A 19,319-nucleotide genomic window follows, 5' to 3' on the forward strand; every position below is an offset into this window, starting at 1 on the left:
ATTGAGCTTATTTCTTATCCTACTTTTAGGGGATGCCCTATCAGCTCCTCATAATACTTAGAAAACTAATCATAAAATAGAGTCAACAAAAGCAAAACATTGAAAATGTTAATAATATTGATAAATCCCTCTCAAGTCCGATCAAGAAAAGAGAGAGGAAGATAGCACATTAGAATTCATTTCCCCCGGAAGAAACAGTCCTCAAATATCATAGTAAGTGTGCATCCAGCAATCCTTGAAAAAAAGTGTTGTTATTTCTGTTAATTTTCATCCCGAATCTGCTGAACGATGCAATGCTTCTTGAGGTTTTTAGTCTTATAATCTGTCATTTTATATTCTTTTCAGATAAAGGACAAAGTGGTTCAGGCACTTATTGATTTAAAATTCAATAAAAGAAAAAAATCTGTTAATGGGGTTGGCCGCCTTTTTCGCAATAGAAGGAATTTTGAACTAAGGGAAGTTTTAAAGATTTTTATGAGATAGAGGTCATTCTGTAATTTCATAGTTTTACTTTATTTTACTTTCATTCAACCAAGCTCCTTTCTAGAAAATCTTCCGTTTGTTGGTAGATAAAAATACATTCTCAGATTCTCCCAGCAGCGGCGCCATCAGCTTCACGGACTAAAAAGAAGCCTCGTTTCCTCGTGCCGCTATAGAAATGTCTTCCTACTCCACTCCGGGCTTAACCGGATCAAAGTGTCTTTCGTCCTTAGTTGATTGTTCTCAGAAAATCTGGAGTCCAGACAGGCTTGAGCCAGGAGAGGGTGACCTCTTGAGGGCAGACCCCGAGGCATGGCGCGTCTCCTCGCTTCTCAGACCCAGGAGAGCTGCGCCCCCTCTCCGTGCGCGGGGAGAGTACTCCAACCGAGCCGAGAAATCCGTTACCAGGCTGCTGTGTCCCCAAGGGCCATTCCAGGGCGGAAGAGGACGGGGAAAACCGCTGTGTTGATTCCTCAGCCCTGTGGGCTGGGCGCGCAGCGGGTCAGGTTACAGACAGGTGAGTCTGGCGGATGGGCGAGCTGCGGGCGCCAGGGAGCTTCTGGCTAGACGCGCCCCTGCACAGCCCCGGGAGCCTGCGCAAGTCTGATCGCCCACAGGAGTGCTCGCACGGCAGCCGTGGAGGCACTGCTGCGCGTCCCTGGGGGCACCCGAGCAGCGGCCGTGAGAGGGACAGCGCGCGCTCCCCAAATGCCGGCACTGCTGCTCTTAGAAACTTGGCATCTTTCTCTTACCAACTCCTCTTCCTTCTCTCCCAACTCCCCCTCCAGGTATAAAGGCAGAGGAAAAGCCAAAACCAAAAATAAATACAAAGCTCTCCAGCCAACTCCCCAGTAGCAGCCGACTTCACTTTGCTGGGAAACGTGTTTCCCAACCTCAGAATTTGGGGAGCGGGCGGTTGGGGGGAGACCATAATGGGAGTGGGCAAGGATAAGAAATTTGTTACGAAGCCGCGTTTGCATAACATGCGCTTGGCTTTTGTTTCCATTGTGTGTTTATCTGGGTTGATGGGGCTCTTGGAGCGGTAGGTCTTGGGGTGGAAGCTGCTTTAGCAGAGCTAGCCGATTTGTTTTTCCTAGATTGTACGGCACAAATCAATAATGACGTGTTCTAAAGCTACCGAACTTTAAATCATATTATTACCGTGTTTATTTGGGGGATTGTTGTAAATGATGGTGAGCCTAAGTCCCCAAGTCGCCCCCCCCCTTACGAGATGAGCCCTGCAATCTCCCCGCCGCCTCCACCTTCCGCCCGCCGAGATTTCAACGAGCCGCGGCAACCATCCACCAAGACCGGAGGAACTGAGCCATTTTCTTGCTTGCCTGTCGGAGACAATTTACCTGGGGGCGGGGAAAGGGGGTGCAACTCGCAGGAAGCTCCAACTCTTAGGATGGATGCCCGGGGAAGCGGACCTGGGGGCTTACCTCTAAGAGTTTGCCCTGAGATGCATGTGATGGGGACTGGGGCGAGAGGTTGATTAAAAAATGTTCTTCCCTTTTTAAAAAGGGGAGGGGGGAAGAATCAGACGTTAAATTCTTTTGCAAACATTCATGCCTAAGGAAGGGCTGGAACAGGCAGCCCCGGCCGCCGGAACCGGTCGGACAGGTAGCGAGCTTGTTGACACCGTTATGTTGCAGGGCGCATGCTCACTCCCAAGTTTCCTGGTGCCTTTTCTATTCCACCTTATGAAACTTTTTCCTCGGCGTGGTCTCACCCGCGATTTAAGGCATAGGTGTCGCGGAGCCTGGAGGCTGGGAGTCGCCGGGCGTGCGGGGGAGAGGCCTGGGCCGCGCCGCGGCGGGGGGCGGAGGGAGAGGGCAGGCTAGGCGGGAAGGTGGGCTCTGGCCGCCGGGAGCCGGGGATCGAGTCCCTGCCGCAGTTTCTAGCGGGGAGCAGCCGGGAGGAGGGGGCCGCCGGCCGGGGAGGGGCCACGCCATGCCCAAAGTCTTCCTGGTGAAGAGGAGGAGCCCGGGGGTCTCCGTCCGCAGCTGGGATGAGCTCCCGGATGAGGAAAGGGCAGACACCTACATCCCAGGTGAGCGCCGCGCGGGGGCCGGGCCTGGGCGCGGGACTCCCGGAGTGGGGGCAGGGGTGGTCGGGTCCCCTCGGCTCCTCCGCGGGGCCTGGACTCCCCACCCCTTGCCGCCTCTTTCGGGGCGGCGGGGAGGGAGGGGTGCTTCTTGAGGAGCGGGAAGACGGAGAGAGGCTGGGAACCCGGACGCCCTGCGCCCCCTTCCCCCTAGTGGGCGCCAGTAATTGCCCGGCGGCGGGACCGTTGGCTGCCGCGCGGGCCGAGGTGAACCGAAGGAGGGGAGACCGAAGGCCAGTAGGGGCTACTCTTAGTCCCACGTCCTCATGGGATTGCACCAGGATCCGTCAGCCCCTCGGGCTGGGTGGGTTGAGGTCAGACCCCTAACCCCCCTATCCCAGAGACAGGGAAGTTGGCGCGCGGGGTCCGCAGCCACCCAAGGCCCTCGGTTCCTTGTAGGCGCGGAGATTGGGACCGAGGAGCCGCCCCCCAAATTCCGTGCTCGCTCCGGAGGCCCAGCCGGGGACTCGCTCGTCCACCCCCGCGTGTTGCCCACTTGGCCAGGTGCCCAGGTCCAGGGCGGGGCGGCGGCGGCGGCACCGCCCGCAGGTCAAACTGCCGCGGACGCCCGGGCCTGACGCCGCGTGTCTGTGTGTCGGGGCACCGCCCCTCCCTCCGCAGTGGGCCTGGGCCGTCTGCTCCACGACCCCCCCGAGGACTGCCGCAGCGACGGCGGCAGCAGCAGCAGCAGCGGCGGCAGCAGCAGCGCGGGGGAGCCTGGAGGCGCCGAGAGCAGCTCGTCCCCGCGCGCCCCCGAACGCGAAATCTCCGAGCCCGGCGACGCCGAGGGCCCGGGCGGACACCTGGCGGCGATGCAGCGCCCGGTCGCCAGGTCGAAAATCAAGGTACGGTGTCGACTCTGCCCCCGCTGCCACCTGCACCACGCCCTGGCGTCGGGCTCCCGGAGCCGGCGCCCCTCCCTGCCGCGCCCGCCCGCGCACCCGGGCACCGGTGCACCCGGGTACCGAGCGCGCCCTCTGCGCGGATCCTGCACCTGCCTCTGGGTCTCGGCCAGGGCGGCTCTGCGCGTCCTCCTGTCTGCTGGGTAGCCAACGGCCCGCGCCGCTAAGCCCTGGAGGCCGGCTCCTGAGCCGGCATGGTCCGCGGGGGTGGCCTCTGGAACTGCCTAAAAGAACCAGGCCCAGTTTCGGCCCTCTAGTACCCCATTCTGTGTGCAGAGCCTAAAGAATCACCAGGCCGTCGGGGTTCCCGGGTTCGGAAAGGAAGGATCCAGGCTCTCAGGAATTCCATTCTCTGCGGCGCATTCCTAGCGCTTTAATTCTGAGTTTCACACACTTCCTTGCGTTCTGGAGGCAGTGGCGGCCGTTTGGCACACAGCGAACCTCTCACGGTAACAGCTATTCCCATTGACAATTATGGAGTGCCCGTTAGACCGGAGGTCTGTGCTGGGCACTTTAAATTTGTCATCTCTCTCAAATCTTCCTGAATTAAATTGATGGATAAAGGGGTTCAACTGCAAATTGCCTCAGTGCCCCGCCCCCAGTGGCTTGGAGTTTTCGTTACCCCGCATTATCATTCTTCATTCCCTCCCACCTCAAGTCTCCTAGAATGGTAGGCGACATCTTATCGAGACATTCATCTGGCTTTTCTGGATAGAACTTACATGATCCCCTGCTCAAATGTATCCGCTACCCTCAAGATTAAGGAATCCCATTCCACTTATTTAGTTAGCTGGAGCCTCAGTGGTGTTTTAGGAATCACAGGACCCCATTTCCTAGCCTAGTGGGACTCTGCGGGCTCCAGGCCCTGGGTGGTGGTCGATAATTCCTGCCCACGCCAGAGGGGTCCTGCAGCCCTTCTGCCCAGGAGGGGGATGGGGGAATGGGGAGGAGGAACTCTAGTGTTTGCTGTGGATTGGGTAAGACTAGGTTACTTTTCCTGGGCGAGGCCATCCCTCCCTATGAATATTACTGGTTCCTGGGGTTTGGCTTGGGAGCTGCCTAGGATGCATTTGGTTATGAATTGAGGCTAGTGGCTGGAGCCAAAATCCTCTGGAAAGACGTCTTTAAAGGTTGCTACGGCTCATGCTGCTTGGTGTTAAGTGGGCTGCTGAGGTTCAAAGTCAGCCGGCCTGAGGCTTTGTGGGCCCGATGGGGTTAAGTGGGAGGGGACAGTTTGCCTGAGGCTGGTAACTCTGCCCTCCAGGAAATTCTACAAAGTGTCCCACTTGCATATTTATCACCGGCCTGGAAGGACAATTGCAACGTTGTTTTGGGATTGCATGTAGTCTGTTTGCCCCTCGGTCCCCCAATTTTCCAGATTACCCTGGGGAGAAAGTGGCAGGGGGGGAAAGATCCAGTCCCTTAACTAGTATTTTAGGAGCTCTCTCTTGTCCCAGGCATACATCGCCAATGGAGCCCTGGATTAAAGGAATAAATAAACCACAATATTATTTCTATGATCTTGCCTACATGCTGCCCCCAGGGCTGGGGGTTGGGGGCTGGGGTAGAGTGTTAGCTCCGCAACCTTCGCACAACTTCCGGAGAAGTTCCATTTGTTTACTAAGGATGTTTAGATTCCTTTCCCCTCTCAGCCTCCATCTGAAAATAGGAGACATGTTGGTATTAAGATGCTCCAAGCCTCCAGAATTATCCTCTGTAGTATTGGCCGGTTTCAGAGGATTGTCCAGAGGATTGTCCAAATTACTTGTGACTTAGCATATTGCATAATTCTAGAGTTCCACACAAACCCCGCTGCTCTCTTAAAAATTAGTTTCTTAACCCGAAGAAAAGGAATGCTTCTCCAGGATGAGGCCCATAGGTGATGCATAATGACTGAGTTTGTATGACTTAAAGGCACTCACCTAGCAGTTGGCTCACAGGACTAGGGGAGGGGCAGGTTTGAGCCAGTGCCCCGCAGAGAGGCAAAGTCCCATTTAACATTATGGGGTGCCTGCTCTGTGCCGGGCAGCCAGGAGATAAAAATGTTCCCTGCCTCATATTCTAGAATCATCGAACAGTAATGGTTAAGCACCTAGGCTCTGGCTTTGTCACTTTTTAGCTGCCTGACCTTGGCTAAGTGGCTAATCCCTCTTGGCCTCAGTTTCCTTGTCTGTGAAATGGGAATAATAATGATACCTACCATAAAGAGTGGTAAACATAATAAGTGAGTGAAGAGGGGAACATGGTAGGTGCCCATTAGCTCCAGCTAGAATTCTCTGAGTTGGTGGGAAGACACAATTAATTAATAATTCTGTTCCAGCAAAAGGAATGCTAAAGCACAAGCAAAGAGGTAATAAATTCTGAGCCAGGGAAGGTTTCTTGGTGTGGATTTGAGGGCAGCGGGGAAGGGAGAGGCAGGCTTTAGATAGAGCAGGGTCATGGTCTGAGCCTGAAGCTTGAGTAGGTAAAGTACTCAAAGTTCTGGTCCCTGAAGATGGAAAATGGACCTGGTAGGGTCAGAGAGAAGAGTGGGAGAAGGTGAGGAGCTGGGCCAGGGCGAGATGCTGAAGGGGCCAAGCTGAGAGGGGTAGATGTTCCTGCACAGGAGGGGTTCTGGAAGGGTCCTGAGGAGGAAGACATCAGTTGGGTCCATCTCACTAGCTGTGTTAGGAACACATTATCTGGCCTGAGTCTTCATTTTTCTGACCTGTAAAATGGAAAAGCAATAGAATCGGCCTCTCACAAGGGTTGGTTAGATGAAATGAGGGTGCAGAGTGTCTAGCACTTTCAAGCATATTCTCTAACTCGAGGGAGTTAGCAAACAGTGATGTATGGCAGGTTTCCATAAGGTGCAACGTTTTGTTGCCTACAGTGGGAACAAGGGATTTGCCAATCCGGCTGTGCTGGTAAGTGGATCTAGAAAGGAGTTGCAGGTGCTGGTTAGGAAACTGGCATTTTCCAGCCTATCTGCCTTATGACTGTGTGCCTCGGGGCAGTTTGCAAAATTGTCTCTTTACTACCAAGGATTCAGTAATTTTCCAAACAGATTGAGGTGGAGAGATCATGTGTATCCAAGAAGGAAGTAGTGACAGGTCCAGGTGGCTTTAAGTCTCTTCTGTGTTGGTGCCATTCGCAGGACTTCAGCTGCAGGGCAGAGACCACCATTGCCCTTTCTTTGAAGGTTTATCAGGAGCTAAGTAACTCTGAATTTAAATCAGTTAGTTGACAGACATTTTTTCTTCCTGACTCAGTAGCTGGTGGGACCCAGGTGCAAGTGTAGAGTAGCAAGTGAATCTGTCTTCTCCCATTTTCCCCTTCTGGTTCTCTTCCTTTGGCCTCTCCCAAGGGTACTTTAAAAGGAATTGAGTGTAGAATTCCTTCTAAAGTATTTTTGGTCTTTTACCTGGCTCTATAGTCCAAGTCTTCAAGTTGTGCCAGATGTGGGAACGTGTGGTCGTCTTTTTCCTTTCTTCCCATCATTTGTCACCCAGCCCCAACAACCAGTAATCTATGGCCATTCCTGCCCATCCAACCCCCCGCCCATCCCTGACCCATGATTTTGAAGCAAATCTCATTTATCATATTATTTCAACTGTAATACCTCAGAATGTGCCTCTGATAGATAAAGGCCAAAATACATGATCACACCCACATTAACAGCAGTATTCACATTGCTGATTGTCTTTTTTTTTTTTTTTTTTTTTAAGATTTTATCTGTTTATTGGACACAGAGAGAGAGAGGTCACAAGTAGGCAGAGAGGCAGGCAGAGAGAGAGAGGGGGAAGCAGGGTCCCTGCTGAGCAGAGAGCCTGATGTGGGGCTCCATCCCAGGACCCTGGGATCATGACCTGAGCCGAAGGCAGAGGATTAACCCACTGAGCCCCACATTGCTGATTGTCTTATAAATTTGTATTTTTTTCAGTTTGCTGAATCAGGACCACACAATGTCTACACAGTGTTTTTCATTTCTTCTATAATTTGTTCACGTTCCCTCCATCTCTTTTTCATGCCCTTATAAGTTAATTATTGAAGAGATGAGTAATTTGCTTGGAGTGTTGCTAACAATCTGGATTTTGAGGAATGCATCACCACGGAGTCTAACACTCCTTGGTCTTCTGTGTTTTCTCTAAATGGGTAGTTGGTTCTGTAGCTGCACTGCCCACCCCGGTAGCCAAAGTCACACGTGACTGTTTAAATTTAAACTAAGTAAAATTAAAAATTAAGTCCCTCAGTTGCATGAGCCACATTTCAGGTGCTCAGCAACCACGTGAGACCAGTGGTTACTGTAGTGGACAATATAGACTAGAACATTTCTGTCATTGCAGAAAGTTCTGTTGGACAACACTTGCTTTAGATGCTTGCTCAAGTGTATTTATTTTAGCTAAAAAAATATGTCAGGGGAGAGGGTCATCTATTAACATCAAGAAGCACACGGTATTTGGTTGCCTCTCTGTGATGTTAGCAGCTGTCAATACTCAGAGTCTAAGGGATTTAGGTTATCAATGGTTGTGATAGTCTGTCCTTCATTTCTTAGCCGATATTCTTGTATAGAGATTTATTTCCCCTCTCCTGCTGTTTGGATCCCAGTGAGACAGTTCCTTTAGGAAAGGCCAAAAAAGATTCCCTTTGTGTAACAGTTTTCCAGCTAATCTGCTGGTTCACCAGAATTCTACAGCGATGGCCAACTTGTTTATTTTTAAAATATTGTTGTGTGAATCATGGATTTAAGCGGTTTTTAAAAACCCATCCATTTGATTTTTGTAAGAGAGCATAAGCTCTGTCCCTAACTCCTTGCCTATTGTCTTTTATCTCCTGAGGGAGAATTGGCTTCCCCTTGCCCCCACACCCATTGTAACTCACTGACCATGTGTCTGATATTTGGCTGACCAGACTCCTCTTCTTGACTCTAGACCTACCGACTGCAGGGAACATTCCTACCAGGCTCATATCCCCAGCACCTGGTACACTAATGCCTGACTCATAGGAGGACAGAAGTCAACATAGAATAGAAGTACAGGCAGGATGTAAATGACAACATTTGGAAGGAGATAGGGAGCAAGAAGAAACACAGATCTGGGAAAATATCTGGAAGACATGCTCAAAAAAAGGCTAAATTAATGAAGAGGGGGAAAAGGAATAAGAGAACCATGTAAGTGTTCATTGCACTGGGTTTTCATTTGAACATGGGTGAAGTGGGTTTAGTTGCAGACAACAGAATCCATTGTCGTTAGCTTCAGCTGAGCATGGTTAATGATAGAATAATAAATGGACCAAAAGAAAGACCAGGATATAATTCCAGAGACACACTGCAGAACTGGCCACTAAGGGAGCTACACCCAGTGGCCTCTATGGCTGCCTGCTCCTGCATCGTGATGCCTCTGCCCAACGAACTCAGGCCCAAATTCAAATCTCCTAGTAGTGTATGTAAACTGGTGGAACCCAAGTCACATCTAAAACTGCAAGGGAGCCTGGGAAATGTAGTTTATAGCTTTTTAGCCTCCACAGTATGGGACGGCCCACCAGGAAAAGTAGGAATAGATGCTGAGAAGAGTATCCATCCATAGGAACCACTACAGAGACCCTTAAAGCTTGTGTGGTCCAATCCCCTCATTTTCAAGGAAAGAAGGGAAAAGCCCAAAGGGGTTTCCTTGAATTTGACACAGTTTTTAGTAGCCAAGTCCAACCCAAGGATCCTTGTTATTTTACGGTTGTTGTGTTGCATTGTGGGAAGTATCTTTGACACTGTAGCCATTAGGGTTGACAGTCTGACATGAAGCTATTTCTCACCATGATATGAGACAAACAATAGGATTCATCCTCTCTGTCTCCCCCACACCATGCCCAGATCCTTGAGCATGTCCAGGGGAAGTATAGGTACAAGTTTTGCTCAATATGGGCACCTACAAGTTATGCGACCAAGGGCAGGTTAGTTCTCTTGGAGCCACAGTTTTTTCCTGGATTATAAGGATGTATGCTCTTCATTATCCTTGCGTTTGAAAAGGTTCTCTATTCTACCATATAGTGGAGTTGTGAACCCTAAAGAAGTGATACAGGGACCAGGAGGGAATTTTTTATCCCAAGGGAATTGGGTAATATGCTTAGCATGTTTTTTTGTTTGTTTAATTTTTTTAATGTTATTTATTTATTTATTTGAGAGAGAGAGCACGAGCAGGGGTGTGGGGCAGAGGCAGAGGGAGAAGCAGACTTCCTTCTGAGCAGGGAGCCTGATGTGGGGCTCGATCCCAGGACTCTAAGATCATGACCTGAGCCAAAGGCAGAAACTTAACTGACTGAGCCACCCAGGTGCCCCTGTTTGTTTTGTTGTTGTTGTTGTTGTTGTTTTAAAGTAATCTCTTTGCCCAACATGCAACTCCAGCTCACGACCCCAAGATCAGGAGTCCCATGCTCTGCCAACTGAGCCAACCAGGTGCCCCTTGCTTAGTGTGAAAATCTTATCCAGATGGCCACCACCTTCACAGTACTCTCCCACAGGAAATAGGACCATTAATAATTTAATAAACTTTTCTGTTGGAAGCATCAACAGAAAGTAAAGGATTTTTTTTTGCTTTAGAAGTTTGACAGGTAAGTGACCTTAGCCAGCTTTGAAGTTGGTCAGAGGGCCAGCCAAAGTCCCTACCTCCCAGACACTCCTGCAGTTTTCAGCAGCCCTGATACAATGATTGGTTTGTTTTTGCTGCAAAGACCTGTTCTTTTAGAAGGCCTAGAGGGAAACCTGTGTGTTTTTTAAAATGAAAGTAGAGATCTTGCAGGAAACAGGACAGCAAGCAAGAAAGCGCCCCCCAACCATGGGGCTGGAGAATCACTCAGTCTCTCAAGACGTCTTTCTTGCCCTAAATCAATCTCCAGACCGATGTCACCTCCCACCGTCCATGGTAGCTCCCACATTTCCTTAAGAAGCCTTTTGCGAAGGATTAATTTTGGATAAAGGGTGAGACTGTTGAGCTTATCCAGAAGGTAGCATGGTGTATATACCCCGCGCCCCACCCCCTTGCCCCCCCCACCCCACCACCACGGCAGGTCTGGAGCAGTGCCCTATATAATTAAACACCTTAGTGGGTTCCATATCAAAACACAGGAATATTGGGGCACCTGGGTGGCTCAGTGGGTTAAGCCACTGCCTTCTGCTCGGGTCATGATCTCAGGGTCCTAGGGTCAAGTCCCTCATCTGGCTCTCTGCTCAGCAGGGAGCCTGCTTCCCTTGCTCTCTGCCTGCCTCTTGCCTGCTTGTGATCTCTCTCTGTCAAATAAATAAATAAAATCTTAAAAAAAAAAAAAAACCACAGGAATATTGACACCAAAGGGGATGAAGTCTGCCTTGTAGCTCCGTGTCTGCTTGGGCCCACTTTTATGGCAGAAGGGAGATAGGTAAGAACATTGGTTTTCAGAGTTGTGGATGAAGGACTGGGCCTTGCCTGCTCATACTGAAGGTTAGTTCCCTTTTTTATTTTTTTTCCATCAGAGAGAAAATTCAAATGGGCAACAGAGAAACGAGAGATTTGGACCAATTACCTTTTATTCAGAGTCACAGAACCTGTCTTATGAGTTACGTGTTACTGACCTCCAGGTCCTTTGTTTTTGTTTTTAAGATTTATTTATTTTATTTGAGAGAGAGAGCACAGTCAGGAGGGGCAGAGAGAGTCTTAAGCAGACTCCACACTTAGGGTGGAGCTCCACTCAGGGTGACCTCAGGACCCTGAGATCCTGAGTGGAGCTTAAAGCCAAAACTGAGTTCATTGCTTGACTCACTGTGCCACTCAGGCGCCCCCTCCAGGTCCTTTTTACATAGCTTTCCTTATTTAATTCCTTAACAATTCGGAGAGGCAGATAAAGTTACTGTGCACGTATTAAGGCTTAGAGAGAGGGAGTAATCTCTCTCAGACTGTACCTCACAGACTGTAAGTGGCAGAGCAGGGCTTGAACTTAAGGAAAAGGAAAACAGACTCTGCTCTTAGATCCTCGTGCTGCTGAAGATGGCTCATCTAATACCATTTTATCTTTTTTTTTTTTTTTAAGTCATCTCTACATCCAACGTGAGGCTTGAACTCACAACCCTGAGATCGAGAGTCACATGCTCCACCGACCAAGCCCACCAGGCACCCTGCCATTTTGTCATCCTTACAGAGGGGAAGTTGTAGCTCAGGGATATTAAATGACATCCCACAAGTGGGTGATGGCAGGAGTAGGTTTTTATTTGATCCCTAACACTCCTGTCTGTTTGTTCCCCTCTCATTCTGTAACCAAGATGGCCAAAACATAACTAGTTCGGGTCTACCCTGCAAAGTAGGGTAATGAGGTCAGATTTGGTTAACCTTATTTTGAACCCTTAGGAGGTCAGGTATTAGGTGTAAACCTCTGTAAACATTGTAAAGATGGACCAGTGACCTGGGGAGGGATTGCTGGTACTCAGGCCCCTGGGATGTCATTCCGGGAATCGGATATGTTGTCTGTATCCTGCAGCCCGTTCTGGGGAGAACATTAGGAAATGTGGCAGATCTGGTACCCTGGAGAGAATGTGACCCATTTCTTACTATTACAGTTCCCTGTTGCGCTTTCACGAATAACCCCACATTTAGCAGCCTAAGTGTATTTTTTCCAAAGACTTTATTTATTTGAGAGAGAGAGAGAGTACACACCTGAGCACAGAGTCAGGGGGAGGGGAGAGACAGAGGAAGAAGGAGAAGCAGGATCCCAGCTGAGCAGGGAGCCCGAAGCTGGGCTCTATCCCAGGACCCTGGGATCATGACCTGAGCCAAAGGCAGACGCCCAACCAACTGAGCTACCCAGGCACCCCTAGTTGCCTAACTTATTCTGTATTCTAGTTCTGCAGAATGACTGGGCTTAGTTGGGCCATTCTTGCCTGAGGTTTCTCTCATGTTTATGATCAGATGGTGGCTAACTAGAATCTTCTGGGGGCTTGACTGGCTGGATCAGGTATCTGACAGCTGACACTGTTTCCTTTTTCTAGCTGCTTTAGTTACATGGTTCTACCGTCTTTTCAAAGCCTTTATGGATGGACATATAGGTAGTTCCTGGTCTTTTGCCATTACAGACAGAATTTCAGGGCACCTGATATGTGAAATATACTCTGGGATAAATTTCACATTTAGGAATTTATCCTACAAATAGTCCTTCCTTTCTGAGAATTGAAATAGTCTGGCAGAAGCTGGCTTCATCAGCCATGGTCTTTTGCCATTTAATTAACTACACTTCTTTCAACAAGGCCCCTTTAAGGCTTCAGATATAATTTGTTAATGTCCAGGTGCTGGATTGGTCATAGAGAGGTGGCAAACAGTGCTTCATGGATTCCCTAAATGAGCCCCTTGGTGCGGGCTCAGTTTGCCGTCCTGTGGAATGGGGATGTATAGGAAGACAGAGAAATGGAAAATTTGCCTTTGTGGAGGCACACCTGAAGAATTTCTATTTATTTTTTTGTTTTTGTTTTTCTGGTTTTGAAAACCAGAGGAAAACTCTTCCTGGGACTGCAGTTGGGGGGTGGGGGAGCTTAGTCCCCAGTCTCCTCCCCCCTTCTCAAGTTCTCCCCTGTGTTCAAAGGCTTCCTGTAGCTTGGTCAGATGATCCCCTGGGCCTGCACTCCCTTAAACTGTCGCTAACCTCTTTTCTCTCTATCCTTCAAGATTTTATTCTGTTCAAGCAAAATAATGCCAGTGATTTAAAGTTTTCATCCTGGACTCTAATAGAAGGTATCCATATTACATGCAGAGCATTTTAAAAATAGGAATTTACCAAAAGGCTGAAAGTAAACAGGAGTTTGGGTTTGGAGTGTAAGTTGGCAAGGCTTTAAGAACATTCTGCAGGAACAGTTCTAGCTTTCTGCACGTTCTTAATCAAACTGCCTGGGTCAGTTGTCTGTGTTCTGTCACCAGCTCTCAGTGACCTTTCTCCTGTGTAGACTCGGTCTTCAGAAGCTCCAGATACTCAGTTTGCCAAGACTTGGGTCATCTTTGTCTTTTTTGTTGTTGTTGTTTGTTTTTGTTTGTTTTTTTGTTTTGATTTTATTTATCTATATGAGAGAGAGAGCACCAACAGTGGGGAGGAGCAGAGGGAGAAGAAGCAGCAGCTTCCCTGGGGACTTGATCCCAGGACCACCCAGGCACTCTGGGTCATATTTAGTCTTTCACAGTCCTTCAAGGGCTGCAATGCCCAGAATGGGGACTTCCAAGCAAGAAGACCTGCCCCATCCTAGTGACAGAAATAAAGTCTTGGGCTCAACTGGGTCTCCCTCAGGATGAGGGCCAGGCTGTACCCTTTTGGGGGATACAGGGCAGAGCTAGGCTGTGAGCAGCTGGAAGGCCCAGGGTGGCTACCCATTGGGTCAACAACCCCACCCCTGAGGCCATCCTCCTCTGTGCCCTCCAGTGGCCCCTCTGTCTTTTGAATAGAGCTGAGTTTTTGGGGGGCCCCAGGGTAGAGCCCCAAGGAGGACGCTAGCTACCGTTCCCTGCTACCCCAGCTCTCTTTCATTAACTGCTCTCTTGGGTTCAGGCTTGTCGTGCAGAACCACACGCAGTCTCCCTGTTGCCTAGTGCCCTCTTCTGGAATATTCTTTGCTGTTGCCCTTCTTTTCCTAGTCATCTTTGCCTGGCTGAGGAGTGAGCTCACTACTCCTGGTGTAGGTGCCTCTCCGAGGTGTGCGTTGTGCCTGGAGCTTCCCCGATATCAGTGGCCTTCTGTTGGGTCTGCTTCCCCACTAGACTGGCAGCTTCTTGTGGACAAACTGTCCTGGTGACTGCGCTGCCTGCAGCTCTGACCACAGGGCCTGCTGCTGACCCGGCACTCCATATGTTCGATGAGACAAATGAAACCCCATGCAGACGAGGAGGCCGACCGAAAAACTGTGTGCCGGGGTCTTGTGCCTTCCCCAAATCCCTTTGTATTTTGCCACTTGTGAGCCACTGCCCATCAACCCCCTGTGCCCCAGTCCGAGTCAGAGCTTAGAGGATGGGGGGGCAGCAAGCCGCACAAACCCTTGCTGACTTCTGCAAAGGCCTTTACTTGAGGAGATGAGATGAATGCTGAGGAAACATCTGTGCAGTTCGGAACCCTCTGGAACGAGTGGGATAAAGGGCTGAACTGTGGGAGGGCTGTACCCTAGCCTCATGTCCCCAGTACAGTCTATGCCATAGTGGCATCTCCCAGGAGAGTCTAGACTCTGCCACACCTGCTGAATCAGAACCTAAATTTTGACAAGAGCCCCAGGGGGTTTGTGTGCACATTGGGGTTTGATGGCCCTGGTCTCACTGGCACAGAAAACTGCTGGGGCAGAGGAAGCTGCAGTAATTGGAGAAGCTGCATCAGGGAGCGGGGAGCAGCTGAGTTGGGTCTTCGAGGAGGGTGATACCAAGAGTGGAGGGAAGCTGAAAGGTATTGGAGGTTATGGAGGTGTTCAGCCAGCAAGGACCGACTCTTCCTGTTAATGATGTTTGTATGAAAATCAGGTTATGAGCCCCCTTTGTAAATAGTGGAACAGTCGGCTCAAGCTTCTAAAGGATTTGATTTGGTAACTAGGAAACCTTTGATGAATATATTGGCTCTGGTGTATTTCACCACTTAATTATAGATTTAAGTTTCTGCCTTTGAAGTGGCCAGCATCGTTGAGAGCATGTGGGACTAGAAGCCCAGGGCCTGGGTTTTTTGTTTATTTTGTGAGAATGAAGCTGTGGGGTCCTGACCAAGTCACTTCCCAAAGTGATCATGTTAGGTGTTCCTACTTTTGTGGGTCAGGAGCTGGGGTGTGGCCCGGCAAGGCAGCTTTACCCTGGGTGGCATCGGCCAGAGTCCCTTAGTTGATGGCAGACATGGGCTGGGCTGGGAGGCCCAGTGAGGCTTTATCTGGCATCTCAGTGGCTCTGCCAGTGGTCTTGTCCTCCCCATGGATGCTTGAGCTTCCTTGTAGCATAATAGTCTTACAAGGCAGCTGGCTTCCAAGAGGGAACATGTGGAAGCTGCGTAGTCTTTCTCTTTTTTTTAAGAGAGAGAAAGGGCCCACGGTGGTGGGGGGTGGCCGGGGTCAGAGGGAGAGGAGTAGAACCCCCAAGGAGGCTCCATCCTCGCTCAGCATGGAGCCCCAATGAGTGGGTCTCGATGTCACAACCTTAGATCATGACCAGAGACAAAATAAGAGTCAGACGCTCAACTGACTGAGCCACCCAGGTGCCCCCAGCTGCAGAGTGTCTTAAGACCTAGAAATTACCTAGGCCCTGCCCAGCTCCCCGGGGAGAGGAAAGAGTCTCCATCTGCTGATGGAGGGAGCAGTAGGCACAGGGAAGAAGGAATTAACCATGTCTGTCTTGGGGGACTCTCTACAACAGGCTCCATGCCCTCATCAGGACCTGGAGTCCTTTTTTAATGTTTTTTAAAAGATTTTATTTATTTATTTGACAGAGAGACACAGCCAGATAGGGAACACTAGCAAGGTGAGTGAGAGAGGGAGAAGCAGGCTTCCCTCTGAGCAGGGATCCCATAGCAGGGCTTGAACCCAGGACCCTGGGATCATGATCTGAGCCAAAGGCAGACACTTAATGACTAAGCCACCCAGGCGCCCCTGGACTCCTTTCTTTCTGCCCTTCCATCCTCAGCACAGGCTTCCCCCTCGATGGTCCAGAGTGGCTGCTGGAGCTCCGGCCAGCGGGAAGGAGCAAAGGAGGAGGAGGGCACCACCTTCTCCCACCGCAGGAGTACCCATCATCAGTCCCCTCATCCAGCTTCCACTGACTTGCTGTAGGCCCGCAAGCGTAGACGTTCGGGGGGAGCCATTGTGCCCAGAAATCACAAGTCTGTTCTGAGGCAGCGGGGGTGAATGAATGTGGGACAGGGCTTTTGGTTCTTTCTTCCCCAAACCCCTTTGGAAGTTTTAGGGTTAGGGGTCAGGAGCCCCAGCCTGGCGAAACACGGGGGAGGTGTGCTCCCGGGCTGAGCTCATGTGCCCGTCTGCACTGAAGCCCTCACCCCCTCCTTCTCTCTCTCCCCAGTTCACCACAGGCACGTGCAGCGACCCCGCGGCCCACAGCTGCGAGCTGTGCGGCAAGGCCTTCCGCCTGCAGCGCATGCTCAACCGGCACCTCAAGTGCCACAACCAGGTGAAGAGGCACCTGTGCACCTTCTGTGGCAAGGGCTTCAATGACACCTTTGACCTGAAGAGGCACGTCCGCACGCACACAGGTGAGGACGGGGGCGTGCCCCTCGCGGTTGCTTTTGTTGGCGGAGCTCCTGCTCCTCGGCCACCAGAAGACCACATTGGGAGCGTGGAGCAGGGTGGTGTTTCTGGGGCATCTGGCTCAGCTCTTGGCTGTGACACCAGGCAGCTGAGTCACCTTGAGCCCAGCAAAGCCTCTTTTCAGACGCTGTTTTCGCCTCTGTCTGGTGTGGTAATGGCCCAAGTTTTAGGGCCATTCTAGGGCCTCAAGATGGGTCACGGGCTGGAAGTGTTTTCGGAGTTGTGATCGCCGACACAAGACTCCCCAGGGGCAGAGTTCAGTTGTCACTGGGCTGACTGTTAGAATGGATTCTTGTGGTCTCACGGGTGGTGTCCTTTGCTTCTTTGTGGGGATGTAAGCCTGTCTCAGATGGAGCTCCTGAGAGCTCAGGAAGAGAAGGAGATGTTGGTCTCCTGTGTGAGGCTGCCAAGTGTCTTCCTCCCCTTGGTCCTTCCTCAGTTTCCTGACCAATGAAGCGTGGACCTGGGTCCTTACCAGCTCAGTTCACAGAGAATCCTGGGGGTGCCCATTGGCCTCTCTCCCAGCCCTTCTGAGCCCTTCTGGTTAAGGCCTCATTAGTTTTAATTTAGAAACATCTGGCCTCTGTACTTCCCCTTGAGGCCCACAGTTCCACACCTCCAAAGAGGGATCTTTTGAGGATAATTCTGAGGATGACATTTCCCTTCTGAAAATTCTCCAACTCTAGATGAGATGAAATCCAGACTTCTCATCTTGGTGGACTTCATGTAAGCTCCTTACACTCTGGGTCCCACCTTCAGATCCCCACCCCGTCTCATCCTGTCCCATTTCATCTCATGTAAACCCATCCTGTCCTGACCATTCAGACCCGTCCTGGTCATGACCTGTTCTCCCTACAGCCTCATAGAATTTACTGTAGATAGTCTCCCGATCCTCCAGCCCTTTCAGAGTTCAGGGTTCCCTCTGGCATCTTGGTGGGATAGGAAGATGTCTATTGCTCCCTCCAGAGGGAGATCCCAGCACTTCCGTCCTCACCCAGCGCCCTTCTCTGATCCTGTCTATTCAGATTTCTTTTATAACCTTCATCACACTGTTTGGTTCTGAGAGTGCTGGCCAGGAGCTCTTTCCCCCGCCTGGGAAGAGTGTCCTCCGTCTGAGAGAGTAGGCTAGCCTACTCAAAACTTCCTTTTTTCCTTTTATTTTTAAATTTTTTTTAAAGATTTATTTGTTTATTTGACAGAGAGAGATCACAAGTAGGCAGAGGTAGGCAGAGAGAGAGGAGGAAGCAGGCTCCCCGCTGAGCAGAGAGCCCGATGCGGGGCTCAATCCCAAGACCCTGGGATCATGACCTGAGCCGAAGGCAGAGGCTTAACCCACTGAGCCACCCAGGCGCCCCCCTTTTTTTCCTTTTAAAAAAACCTTTTCTGAAGTGGATTTTTCATTTAAATGGAGCACGCTGGAGAAGTGCTAGCAAATCATAAGTGTGTAGTTTGACGAGTTGAGGAATTTTTACAAAGTGAACACACCCAGATAACTAGCACTGAGACCTCGAAACAGACTCCAGGAGTCCCCCTTATTCACGGGGATTCATTCCAAGACCTCAGTGGACGTCTGAAACCACAGGTTGCTCCAAACACTATATATCCTATATGTACATAACCTATGATAAAGTTTAATTTATGTACTGGGCACAGTAAGAGATTAATAACAATAACTGCTAATAAAATAGAACAATTAGCAATATACTGTAATAGATGTTAAGTGAATGTTATCTCTGTATCTGGAAGTACCTTGTCATACTAGACTCACCCTTGTGATGATGTGAGATGATAAAATGAGTATGCCATGAGAGGAAGCGAGGCGAATGACGTTGGCACTGTGACGTAGTGTTAGGCTTCTGTTGACCTTCTGCTGATGGGTCAGGAGGAAGGTCATCTGTTTCTGGACTGCGGTTGACCATGGGTAACTGAAATCACTGAAAGCAAACCCACAGACAAGGGGCCTAACATTTGTCCAGCCCACAGAAGGCCCCACTCCTCTCTGTGTCACTATCCCCTTCCCTCCAAGAGGCACCACTTGTGTGACTTGTAACAGCATGAATTACGGTGCCTGGTTTTGAGCATAGTAGAGATGGAATCATGTAGTGTGTCCTCTCCTGGGTCTGGCAGTAAGGCTTCTTTTTTAGTCCCTAGCAACCAGTGAATCAGCAAAAGTTTGATCTCTGTGTGGCCAGGCAGGCCCCTTAGGCTGGAGCAAGGAGACTGCTGAGGGAGCAGTGGGCTGGCAGGGGTCCTGTGGGTTTGGGTAAGCTGGGTTTTTTGGGGAGGTGATCTCAGGAAGCATAATGAGGGGCTACGAGGGGAGATGGGGGGGGGAAGACAACCGATAAGAACCAGCTAATGAGCAGGTTATCACTGTGGACAGCTGGGGCTCAACCCCACTGGGGACCCTTTGAGGAACCATGTAGAATGCTCCATAGAATTGCTCCAGGGGTGAGGAAGCTGGGCTATTTATCCAGTAACTCCCATTCCTCCCTGATGGGGAGGGACCTGGGACCCTCATTTCCTAGGCAGCTCCTCCCCCCCAGCCTCTTGCAGGTCTCTGGGGAGAGAGATG

General features: G+C 50.4%; 1 protein-coding gene across 5 annotated transcripts in view; it reads left to right on the top strand.

The window, feature by feature from the left end:
• The first annotated feature begins 1,014 nt into the window (after positions 1-1,014).
• Positions 1,015-19,319, top strand: part of OVOL2 (ovo like zinc finger 2) — a 28,635-nt gene continuing 10,330 nt past the window's right edge. The window contains exons 1-4 of one of the 5 annotated variants that reach the window (XM_082743194.1): positions 1,015-2,533; positions 2,742-2,891; positions 3,209-3,432; positions 16,500-16,689. In XM_082743194.1, coding sequence (XP_082599320.1) covers positions 2,434-2,533; positions 2,742-2,891; positions 3,209-3,432; positions 16,500-16,689 — 664 coding nt within the window. In that variant the 5' untranslated portion in view covers positions 1,015-2,433. Of the gene's footprint in view, positions 2,534-2,705; positions 2,902-2,986; positions 3,092-3,208; positions 3,433-16,499; positions 16,690-19,319 lie in introns of those variants that run through there. The other 4 variants (XM_082743190.1, XM_082743191.1, XM_082743193.1 and 1 more) reach the window with 4 other exon arrangements.

Source organism: Mustela nivalis, assembly GCF_964662115.1.
Source record: "Mustela nivalis genome assembly, chromosome: 8".
Lineage (NCBI taxonomy): Eukaryota > Metazoa > Chordata > Mammalia > Carnivora > Mustelidae > Mustela > Mustela nivalis.